This window comes from Balaenoptera acutorostrata, chromosome 6 (assembly GCF_949987535.1).
Source record: "Balaenoptera acutorostrata chromosome 6, mBalAcu1.1, whole genome shotgun sequence".
Taxonomy (NCBI): Eukaryota; Metazoa; Chordata; class Mammalia; order Artiodactyla; family Balaenopteridae; genus Balaenoptera; species Balaenoptera acutorostrata.
The window spans coordinates 117,975,108-117,987,342 of NC_080069.1; the positions used below are offsets into that span (position 1 = coordinate 117,975,108).

Consider the following 12,235-nt stretch of genomic DNA (forward strand, 5'->3'; position numbering starts at 1 on the left):
GGGCTCAGGACTATCCTCCCACCCACCTACCTAAGACTCTCTCATGCGTACGTGTGCTGACCCCACTAGAGGCCCTGATGCCCAGCTCTGGGAGTGAGGTGGACCCTGTTTGACCTCCCAGGTAGCAGAACAGGCCCTGACCAGCCATCTCTTTGTCTCCTACACAGATGGAGTTTGACGAGAAGGAACTCCGAAGGGAGATCAGCTATGCCATCAAGAATATACATGGCATTAGGCACGTATTGGGACCGGGGAGGGGAGCTGAACCCTGGAAGGCAGGAGGGGTCTATTGCAGAGACAGAGGGAGTGATGGAGTGAGCCTCCCTCAGGAAGGACCAAGAGCCCTACCTAGTCCCCAATCTCCTCAACCCCGACTTTCTGGCTCCCAACTTGGACAGGCTCTGGATAGGGGAGGGGGATGGGAGACCCAGGCCACCCCCCTACCTGCAGCCTGCTACCCTCCTTTGCTTGTCCCTGGGAGCAGCCCAGAGGCTAGACCAGTGGGGTAGAGCCCGAGACACAGGTGGCTGGGGAAGCATCCTTTGGGCTTGGGCCCCCTGCCCATCCCCAGGGTAGGACAGCTCTCCCCCCCGCACCCCCCCACCCCGTGCTATCCAGTGCAAAGCTGCCCAAACCGCTGGGTGGGGCCTGGGGCGGAGCATCAGGTGTTAGTCTGTGAACCTTTTATGATGGGATGAGGCCTCTCAACCGTCCAGACCCGCCCACAGTCCCATTAGCCCGAAGTTGGCCCCATTCCACCCCACTTTCCTCCTCCTAGCCAACCCCAAGGCCTGTGGAGCCGGGACAAAGACTGGAGAATAGATTGTTCCTTAAAAAGCTTAGCCCTGCTCCAGGGACCCAGATCTACACTGTCCATTCAACAAGAAAATTTAAAGCACCTGCTATGTGCCAGGCAGTGAACAAGACTAAAATGTCACTGCTTTCATGCAGGTTCAATTCCAAGGTTTGGCATGGAATTTACAGACTGCATTGGCTAAGGCACAAAAAAGAAAAAAAATCTCTTTCCTAGTCTTAAAATAAAATGCTTTATTCCCAGAAAGGCTCTTAAAGAAAACCCAGTTTGACAGTTTTCAAACCATTTCTAGCCATAGAACATTTTGTATGAGCAGAATCTGAAGACAAAGCAGGACAAATGCAACAGTTATAAGCAGACCTTGTCTTGCCCTAAAGAGCTTCCACTGAAAGGCCTTCATCAGAATCCCTCCTGCCCATTTTACAGATGGGGACACTGAAGTCCAGAGAGGGGTAGTGGGAGGACCCCGAGGGCAGAGCTCAGGCGGGCGGGGCGGGGCCCTGGCCTGGTGCTCCTGGCAGGAGCCGGTCTGTGACACCGTGCCCTTCTTCCGCTCCGGGCGTTCAGAACGGGGCTCTTTACCCCAGACATGGCCTTTGAGACCATTGTGAAAAAGCAGGTGAAGAAGATCCGAGAACCGTGTCTCAAGTGTGTGGACATGGTTATCTCGGAGCTAATCAGCACCGTTAGACAGTGCACCAAGAAGGTAACCAGCTGCCCGGCCAGCCCCTGCCTCTGCCCCGCCCTGCTCTGCTGCCAGGCGCTCCTTCCCCACCTCCCCCAGTGCCTCCTGGTAGCATGTACAGACCTCAGCGGGGTGGGGGAGGCAGGCCACCACAGTCCAGGGGAGGGGGACTCTCTGAGGGGGCCTCACCCAGCCCCATCCCCCAGACCAGGGGAACCAAGGGATTAGACGTTGGAAAGACAGGTATGATGGTGGTAATTTGCCCTGAGAGCCCACCAAGAGCTCCCCCAGCTCAGGGAGAAGAGGAGACCCTGAGCCCCCTCCCTGCTCTCAGAGGTGGGGTCATCTTTGGGGGCTCCAGGGAGGGGTCTTGGGGAAGTCTTGTCCCTGGAGACAGACGAAGTACAGGACCTTCTTGGGTGCTGCCCTAGGGGCCTGGACAGCCAGAGGGATTCAGAGGACCCAGGTCAAGCAGGTACCCTGACTCCCCACTGTCCTTCATCTTCCCCATCTCACGCCATCCTCACTCAGGACCCTCACTCAAGACCCTCACTCGGGACCTTCCCCGTCCCTTCCATCCACATCCAGCCTTCCAGGGACAGAGCCCCCTCTGCTATGTCATTTGAGCCTCACAGAACCACTCGAGGAGGGCACGGCAGGGCAGGGAGGATGGCACCCATTTCACAGCAGGAAAACTGAGGCTCGGGAGATCAAGTGACTTGCCCGAGGTCATATGAGCTAGGAGGTGGCAGAGCTGTTACTTGGAGCCAAGGCTTTGGACTCCAAGTCCAGTGCTCGTTTGATTCCACCCCCAGACTCCCTTCCTTTCCCCTCCCCACTGCTGCCCTGGCCCCTCTCTATCACCATCTCCACTCTTTCTGTCTTTCCTCTTCTCTCTCTCTGTCTTTCCAAACTGAGCTCCTCCAGACTCCTTAGGAGGAGAGGCAAAGGATGCCCCTTGAGGAGAAAGGGAAGGGCAGGAGTAGAGCAGGGAGCTGGAGAATGGCGATCAGGCAGCTACACAGCAACTCCAGGAGGCATCATCTGCCCCATAGTCTATGGAAATGGAGCCCCCTGGAGTTGTGCAGTGCACAGCCTGGGCAGCAGGCTGAATGCAACAACCTTGGTGGAGAATAGGGAATGGTGCTGGGCTTTGGAGTCGGGATGAAGCGAATACAGGAGGTTCTGGGAAACCTAGAATTGAACAGAATGTGGGTGATTGGGGTCCTGGCCTGGGTCAGCTCCTCAGCAGGATGGCATAGGAAAAGGACAAAAACGGCATAGGAAAAGAGAGAGAGGGCAGGTTCAGTGTAGCTGAAGAGTGGGGGAAAGGAGGGAGGCAAGCCCTGGAGAGAGAATATGAACTCAGTAAGTGCCCTTGGATGGGGCAGGGGCTTGGTCCCTCAGACCCCTCCCACGCCCTCAGAGCCCTGGGGGTTGCTTGGTAGCACCTGGGAGGTGCCAATCCAGGTGGCGGCAGGAGGGCCAGGTCCCATGCTCACATTGTCTTCTTTTCTCTCTCTCTTTCTCTGTGTCGGTGTCTCTCTCTCTTCCCTCGTGTCCGTGCCATCCTCCACCCCGGACCCTGGCCCTGCTTGGCTTTCACTCCCCTCCTTCTCCTCGCCCGCCCACCCCCGGCTGCTCCTCCTCCTGTTCCCCTCCTCCTCCCCGGGTGCAGGACAGGCCTCTTCACACCTGACCTCGCTTTTGAAGCCACAGTGAAAAAGCAGGTGCAGAAGCTTAAAGAGCCTAGTATCAAGTGTGTGGATATGGTAGTCAGTGAGCTCACGGCCACCATCAGAAAGTGTAGCGAAAAGGTATGATGGCCGCCCGGGAGGGGCTGGGCCTGGCCACCCCTTCCTCATGGCCAGGGCCTCCCGTGGGCAAGAACCAACTGCTGAGCAAGGCTGGCAGCCTCTCAGCCACCCAGGTGGACCCAGACGCCCAGGCCGGCCCGGGTGATTCCTGGCCCCAGGGTCTCATGCCAGCTTCTAACCCTGGGTCTACTGTACTCATGATTCCTTCAGGCCCCCACCTCTGCCAGAAGACTTTGCTCTAACCCAAGCATCCTCAATGGCCGCTTTGATGGTGATGATGATAAGGAGGTGGCCGCTGTTTATTGAGCACCTACTGTGTGCCAAGCACTAGGCTAAGTGCCTGCCCTTGTTATCTGACTTAATCCTTTTAACAACCCTAAGCAGTGAGTAGTCTTATCCCCATTTTACAGATGACAAAACTGAGTCTCAGAAAAGGAACAGCAGAGTGGGATTCAGATTTAGGGAGGCTGAGGGAAGAGATCTGGGATCAGGGCCTCCTGGGGCAGGGGAGCTATCCCAGTCCCTCAAAACCAATTTGCCTAAAAGCATATTGGGTTACTCACTTTACTGTAATCCATACATGTTTGACAGGGTCAGCCTCTTTTGAGTCATCCGTGACCTTTTAGATGGCTTTTTCCTATTTGTCTACTTTGGGGCATTTTGGGGACTTTTCGCCAGATCGTCTAAAGCAGTTCTTCCCAGGGGCCTGCATGAGTCCAGCCTCACTTGTATTTGAAAAAACTCCCTACACTGAGAGGTGGGGGAACATCTGCCTTAACTTCATGTTTTAAATAAGTATCGCGGTTTTCGTGGCTCATATATAATTAGTCCTGTGCGCCCCTTACACAATCCTATCTCACTTTTGCTCACTTCTGTGCCAAACGGGGATAGATTAAGCAAATTAGCATCCACTCAGTGCCTGATCCAGGTAGAATCAAATCTGGGCTGGACTCTCCATTGCATAGTATATATTATGACATCTAAATCACGGTCCCACTGCATCATGAATACTAAGCAACGCAATCTTAACTTTTGCTAAACTAAAAAATACCGAGTTTATTTTAAGCTACCTCAAATCTCTTTACAAAAGAACACAAAATATATCTAAATTTTTTAAAACTTTGGGTTTTCATTGTGAAAGGGATACATTCTCAATTAGAGAAAATTTGGAAAATGCCCAAGAGTGAAAAGGAGGCAACAACACTCCCTTTCCAAGAGCCACACTGAGATTTTTGTACATTTCCTGCAAATACACTCCTTTTTTAAAAAAAGGAAATTATCGGTATTGATTTTGTTCTGATCATACATGATTGTTATCAAAATATTCAAACTGCACAGAGAAAGCAAAAGTCCCTATAAGCTCACAGCCCTAGAGATAAGGACTAGGGTGTCCTAGCAGCACACCTTTCCTAACTAATTACAAATATACACCGGTTTTAACCTAAAAGGGATCACACTGACCACACTGATCGGTGAACTCTTCTTTTTTACTGAGCAATGCGGAGTGGAATCCTTGTAGTAGCTACGTAAAGATCATGCCCTTGAACAGCTGAATTGTATTCCACTGTAGAAATATGACATGATTTATATATTCAATATCCTATTGACAGACATTTAGGTTGTTTCCACCTTTTTTTTGTTTTTCTTTTACAAACAGTGCTGCAGTGAATAGCCTTATAAATATATTTGTAGTACTTATCCTGTCATTTCTTTAGAGCAAATTTCTAGTATAGAATTGCCTAGTCAATGGATGTGAGCATTCACAGTTTTGGTAACTTCTGCAAGATTTGCTCGCCAAAGAGTTTTCACCAATTTATTCCTCCAAACTGTTTTTCTCTGTACATAGGTTTATTTACTTTGTTAGGTATTTACACTGTGAATATATTTAGTATCCTGCTTTTTCTCTTAATAACATACATTTTGGTGGGTGTTATTACATAGTCGATGTGAACATTTTTTTTAATAAATTTATTTATTTATTTATTTATTTAATTTTTGGCTGCGTTGGGTCTTCGTTGGTGTGCGCAGGCTTTCTCTAGTTGCGGCGAGCAGAGGCTACTCTTCGTTGCGGTGCGCGGGCTTCTCATTGCAGTGGCTTCTCTTGTTGCGGAGCACGGGCTCTAGGCATGCGGGCTTCAGTAGTTGCAGTGCGTGGGCTCAGTAGTTGTGGCTCACCAGCTCTAGAGCGCAGGCTCAGTAGTTGTGGCGCATGGGCTTAGTTGCTCCGCGGCATGTGGGATCTTCCAGGACCAGGGCTCAAACCTGTGTCCCCTGCATTGGCAGGTGGATTCTTAACCACTGCCCCACCACGGAAGTCCCTATGTGAACATTTTTAATGATTGCATACTATTCTATTGAATAGGTTTATCATAGTTTACTTAACCATTTTCCTATTGGTGAACACTGAAACAGTCTCTAGTTTTTCAATATTATAAATACCCTGGCAATGAACATCTTTGTGTATAAAGAATTTTATTTTTCTTTCTCTAGGATTATTTCCTTAGGATAGATTCCTAGAAGACTGATTACTAGATATAAACATTTAAAAACTGTGGAACACTTTGCTGAATTGCCTTCCAAAAAAGCACTAATTAGCGTAAATGGTAATATTTTGGAAACAACCCAGATGTCCATCAAGAGGGGATTGACTATGGTATCACACAGACAATGAAAGACTATAGTTGTTAAAAGGGCAAGGGATATTTATTTCCATTCACGTGTCCTTCCACAATGTACCGTGGGGGGAAAAGCAGGTTTCAGAGACGAACGTGTAGAATTTGGGGGGGGAAAGTAATATATATAAATGATAAATATATAAAATATATAATATAATATAATAATCTACATAAGTGATACAATTCCAAAGGCATAGTTACTAACCATTATTTTAAGAAGGCAAAGAACACAGGAATTTTTTCATTTCTACTTCACAAACTTTAGTCATATTCAGATTTCTTACAGTGAGTCGGTAAATTTTTGTAAGGAGAAAAATTGATCAACAAAAACTTTAGAAAGGAAAGCTTATAAATTATTTCTTTAAAAACTTGCCTTTTAATTGATTTAATGCATAGTAGTTTTTTGTTTACATAGCAAAATTCACCCATCTTCCTCTTTTTTTTTGCCTCCCCAAATCTTCTAAATTTAGCAAGCCACTCCTGCTGATTATTCCTAGCCCTGCTGGGATTAGAGTTTCATCTCTGGATGAAATCTGGAGTTTAATGTCCAGCACAGGGTGTGCTGCTCAGTCCTCTCAACAACCCTAAGAGGGAAGGTGCCATTATTACCTCATTTCACACATGGAGAAACTGAGGCTCAGAGGGGGCCAAGCACTTTTCCAAGGAAAGTCAGCAGGGTAGGGGGCTGGCTTTGAACCCAGAGCCATGGTTGCTCCAGGGTCTGCATTCCTGACCACTAAACAGTGGGCTCCAGGCTGACTGCCCCACTTAGCCAAGACCTGAGAGAGAAAAGTTCCATTTTAAAAACTGGCTGAAAGTTCTGGAAATGCGCAGAGGCAGCCAGAATGGAAAAAGATGCTCAAAGGGAACAGAACTTCCCAAAGGGGCTGAGGCTGCCCTGTCATTTGTGACACATGGAAAACTTGACAAATGTTAATATCCAGGCCGTTAGTGGGAGAACTGGTCACGCTCTTTGGCAAATTGCTCCCTCCTCCTCCCTCCTTGCCCCTCCCGCAATGCCACCCAGGGAGGGAGCACTTGGGACCATCTCAGAGGAGGCTTTTCTGGTGGCCGTGACTCGGTCCCAAATCCGCCCCAACTCGGGGACTGTGAGGAGTGATGATCCATCCCTGAGCCTCTCGGGGCAGCAGGGTCCACTGGGCCCCTCCAGCCAGTGCTGTTTCTAAGCCCCGGCTCTCAGGCTGCCTCTCTCCCAGGTCCCCTGAGCTTGGCCACATGAGCCACACCCTTGGCAGAGCCATGGAACAGTCGGGGGGGAGTGGGGAGGATGTGGCATCTCTCAAGTCTGCCTCTCCTGGGCTGGCATCCAGGGCGCTGCTTTCTCCCCCACCCTCCTGCCTCTCCTGATGCCCCCCACCCCATCCCCTTGGCCTCCATCTTGCCCTCAGAATCACTACCTGTGACCCAGGCACGCTAACCTCCAGCTCTCTTCCCACATAGGGGGATCCACCTGCGGGGTCTGACCCAGGATGGGAAGAGGGACAAGGTGTGGGTCTAGCTTTGCCCAGCCTGGGCCCCTCCATGGCAGAGGAGGAGGTCCCCTTGGGTAGACTCCCACCATCAGCAGCTCAGCGAGTCCCTCTCTCCAAGGAGCTGCCGGTTCATGAGCCAGAGGGCAGAGGAGCCCATGTCTGCTCACCCTGGCAAGGAGGGCAAAGACTTCCATCCTTCATTCATTCCCTCATTCTTTCAACATGCCCTCTTTGGGCACTGGCAGTGTGCCCAGCCCTGGGCCCTACCTTCAGGGCAATTACAGTCCAGTTTGGGGAGGGAAGGGGGGTGGAGAGGGATGGGGCACGTGGAGGTGGTCACAGTAGGCTTTCTGGAAGACACGCTATTCAACAGAGTTCTGAAGGAGGAGTCAACCCGGGTTTTGTCCAGAGCCTGGCTGAGCTGAAGGCAGAGTTCACAGGCAGGGGGGAAGGGTTTGGAGCAACTTCCCCTTTGGCCTCAGTTGATAAAAACTGAGGGGGGTGGGTGGTTGGGTAGAAGGGTGCTACTGAGCTTCTACCCCCAAAGGAGTGGGGTAGAGACAGGCTGGCCGGCCAGCTCTGAGCCAGGCAGATGTGTCGGTGTAGTGGTGCCAGGACAGGGCATGCAAAGGGAGGCAAAGCCGGGTGGATGCTACCAAGAGGGCCCCCGCAGGGTACTGCTCATGCCGCTGGCACTCCCGCTCCGCATGCCCACCCCACCCCCCAACGCCCTCGCATGCCTGTGCCTCCTGCATGTCCTTTGTGTGACGGCTGGTTTTCCCCTGCTCCCCTCCCCCAGCTCTGACAAGGAGCATTGCCTGTCCCCAGCCTGACTCAGGAGGCCACCTGGCACCTCGGGCCCTGCCCTCCCCAGATTCTCCCTGGATCGTAATCTGCAGGCTGTTACCTGCCTGTTTCCCCACCTGACTGTGCCTCCAAGCCTTTGAGGAGGCAAGGGGTAGCCCTGAGGAGCAGTGAAAGTTTGGGGCGCTAACAGCGCCCCAAACAAAGGCCTCAATCGAATAGGTCTGTTTCCAATATGGCTGCCACCAAGATGGCAGCCGAGGAGCAGGCCGATTCCCAAGGCATTTGTGCTCATGAGAACTGCCGGGCCCATGAAGTTGCCCAGGTAGGCTAGTGAAGACGGCCCGGGACTGGGAAGACCCTTGACTTGCCATTTGGAACCCACAGTTGGGGGAAAGGGGTGGCTGTGGCTTGGTGCCATCAGCTTCCTGGGCCCCCAGGTGTGGGGCATTCTGCGTGTCTCTCCCACCCCACGCCCCTGGATTCTGGTGGGGTTTGGGTGCCCCCTACCCGTGCCCCCAGTGTACGTGGCTCTCTCCCCTCCCCACCTCCCCAGCTCCAGCAGTACCCCCGGCTGCGGGAGGAGATGGAGCGCATCGTGACCACCCACATCCGGGAGCGCGAGGGTCGCACCAAGGAGCAGGTGAGCCCACGCACCGCCCCCTCTTCCCTCACCTTTCACTCCTGTCCTTGGGCTCACCTCCTTCTTCCCACTTTGTCTGTTCTGTCTCAGTCTCTCTTATACTTCCTCTCCTTGTATTAACTTTCTGCTTCTCTCTTGCTCTTTTTTGTTGTGAGAAAATATATACATAACATAAATTTTACTCTTTTAACCACTTAAATTGTGCAGTTCAGTGGTATTATGTACATTCAGATTGCTGTGCAACCATCACCACCATCCATCTTCAGAACTTTTCATCTTCCTAAAATGAAACTCTGTCCCCCTTAAACCGTGACTCCTAGGGACTTCCCTGGCGGTCCAGTGGTTAAGACTCCACGATCCCAATGCAGGGGGTGCGGGTTCAATCCCTGGTTGGGGAACGAAGATCCCACATGTCACACAGTGCGGTCAAAAACAAACAAACAAAAATGACTCCCATTCCCCCTTCCTCCCAGCCCCTGGCAACCACCATTCTCCTTTCTGTTTCTATGAAGTTGATGACTCTAGGTACCTCATATAAGTGGAAGCATGCAACATTTGTCCTTCTGTTTCTGGCTAACTTCGCTTAGCATAATGTTTGCAAGCTTCATCCATGTTGTAGCACGTGTCAGAATATCTTTCCTTTTTAAGGCTGAATAATATTCCATTGTATGAATAGACCACATTTTGTTTATCTGTTTGTTTCCACTTTTTGGCTATTGTGAATAATGCTGCTATGAACACAGGTGCACAAATATCTCTTTGAGAGCTTGCTTTTAAATCTTTAGGGTATATTTCCAGAAATGGAATTGCTGGATCATATGGTAATTCTATGTTTAATTTTTTGAGGACCTGCCATACAGTTTTCTAGAGAAGCTGCTCCATTTTACAATCCCACCATCTGCTTCTCAACTATCTATACTCTGGTCATCTCACTTTGGGCCTCTCTCTCTCTCTTTGCTGTTTCTCTGGGTCACCATACACCCCTCATAGGCTCCCTCCCTTCCTTTTATGTAGTCATTTATCAAATATTCATTCATTCATTCATTCATTAAATAAGAAGCATATTCCCTGAATGCTCCTCTGAGCTGGGAGGAGCAGAGGTGAGCAGGCTCTCTCATGGCTCTCACAGAGCTCACAGGCGAGTCCTTTTTCCTTGGCCATCTCCCTGTCATCTTCTGTCTATACCCACCTCTGGCTCCCAATTCCCAGCTTCCATCCTCAGACACCCCTTCTCCACAATGGTGCTGTCCCTAATCACTCACATTTTTGTTGCCCATGTTGTGTTTCTAAATCCTCACTGGTCTCTTTTTAATGACAAAATGATAAATACTCAATAAAATATTCAATCAGTATAGAAGTCATTAAATTACGAGTAAGTGTTCCTCCATTCACTCTTCCCCGCCCCCAGTCTCCCATAAAAGAACCATTATTAAAAGTTTGGTGTGTCTCCTTCCAGACATTTTCCCTAGGCACATACAGATTCCAGATTTCCTCTTACTCTTAAAGAATCACAATCTTGCGGTGTGTCTTGCCTTTTTTTCTCTGAAGATAATTGTAGCTAACATCTGTTGAGCACCTATTACAGGTCAGACCCATGACCTTCCTCCTCTCACTGTGTCTTCACCACTACTGTGAGGCTGAAACCCTTCATTTGTGGAATTTGAAGCTCGGTGAGGACAAACTCACAGGAAGCAGCAGGGCCTGGGTCTGAACCCGGCACTGAGCGTCAGGAATGTCACCCCCATCACAATTTGGTTACAAATCCCATCACTCTTAATTATTTGCAAAGGGGATTTTCCCATGCCAGAATCTAGAAGTTATCCTCATTCTTCTGAACAGCTGTAGAGTGCCTTTTAGTTTCGAGGATACCATAATCTATTTCACCTTCTGATAGCCGTTGGCTTGTTCCCAGTTTTTCTCTGCTACAAACCACACCAGACTGAACACCCTGGTACATGTATCTTTGCTCACTCAAGGAGCTTATCTGTGAGATATAGTTCTAGAAGTGAATATATGCATTTTAATGTTGTCAGATATTGCCAAACTGCCCTCCAAGAAGGTGATACTAATTTACAGTTCCACCAATGGTATGTGAGAGAATCTGTCTTCCCACAGTTGTGCCCACACTGGTCATTATCAATATTTACTATTAATTTGCTAGGTTAAAAAGGGGTCTCATTTTAACTCACATTTCTTTATTAATGAGAGGGAGCATTTTTTACATATCCTTATTGGTTGTATGCATTTCTTCTATGGGTTACCCATTCATGTTCTTTGACTATTTTGATTTGTGTTTCTTGTCTTCCACTTATTGATTTATAGGAACTCTTTGTTTATTATGGATACTATTATGGATACATTTATTTATTGTGGATTATAGATTGATTTATTATGGACTCTATACATGCTGCAAGTATGCTTCTCCCAGCTTTTCATGCATTTTAAAACTCTGTGGTATCTTTTCCACTTTACTGCTGACCTGTGTATCCTTGAAGGTCATGCTCCTCATCGATATTGAACTGGCTTACATGAATACCAACCATGAGGACTTCATAGGCTTTGCCAAGTGAGTGCTCCCTGGTCAGAGAAGGTGACACCTCGTGTGACTGTGTGTGTATGTGTGTGTAGGACCCAGGCCTGTTGGGTTAAGCCTCTGGGTCTGGTGCCCACTGAGCAGTAGCAATGAAGCTGGGCCTCTTGAGAGAAGTTTCTGGGACTCTTCTTTCTCTCCTCATTAGTGCTCAGCAGAGGAGCAACCAGATGAACAAGAAGAAGGCTTCAGGGAACCAGGTGAGTGAACTCCAGTGCCCCAGCCGGAGGGATGGAGGGTGCCGGATGGACGCCAAGCTCTGAGATCCCCCTCCCCCGAGGGGAAGGGTCCCACAGGGGCCAGAGAGCCTGTCAGATGCCAGCCACAAGCCTCCCACTCTGCATCAGTAACCCTCTCTCCTCTCTCCCGGTGCTTCTCGTGGTTGCTATGGTTACCTCTTTGCAGGATGAGATTCTGGTGAGTACCAGGACTGGGGCTCTTGGTTTGTGTAGTGAGGGGGAGGAGGGGACCCATTTGTAGTGGGGATGTGCAGGGGTCAAGAGGGCAGCCTTTGGCTTGAGCTGCTTGCACACACCAGCACATGGGTGTCCACATATGCACTCAGGCCAGAGGCTGGGTCTAGCCACACACAGAGTCCCACCAATCTGTCCATCATTGCGCATGAACTAAGCATCTACTTCACCCAGAGGTAGACCATGTGGGCTGGGGTGGGTGAAAATGCCTGGCAGGGGCCTGGCACTGAGTAGGAGCTCT

The 12,235-nt window shown here is 49.9% G+C and overlaps 1 protein-coding gene across 14 annotated transcripts in view; it reads left to right on the forward strand.

Annotated features, from left to right (window-relative positions):
* Positions 1–12,235, forward strand: part of DNM1 (dynamin 1) — a 45,842-nt gene that overhangs the window by 18,540 nt on the left and 15,067 nt on the right. For 9 of the 14 annotated variants that reach the window (XR_009008544.1, XR_452199.2, XR_452198.2 and 6 more), the window contains exons 9-14: positions 168–235; positions 1,382–1,520; positions 8,845–8,931; positions 11,427–11,497; positions 11,670–11,721; positions 11,927–11,938. Coding sequence is in view for 11 of the 14 variants with exons in the window: in XM_057547743.1 (XP_057403726.1) it covers positions 168–235; positions 1,382–1,520; positions 8,845–8,931; positions 11,427–11,497; positions 11,670–11,721; positions 11,927–11,938 (429 nt within the window). In the remaining 3 variants the exon portion in view is untranslated. Of the gene's footprint in view, positions 1–167; positions 236–1,381; positions 1,521–3,177; positions 3,317–8,844; positions 8,932–11,426; positions 11,498–11,669; positions 11,722–11,926; positions 11,939–12,235 lie in introns of all 14 variants that reach the window. The other 5 variants (XM_057547744.1, XM_007194598.2, XM_057547748.1 and 2 more) reach the window with 2 other exon arrangements.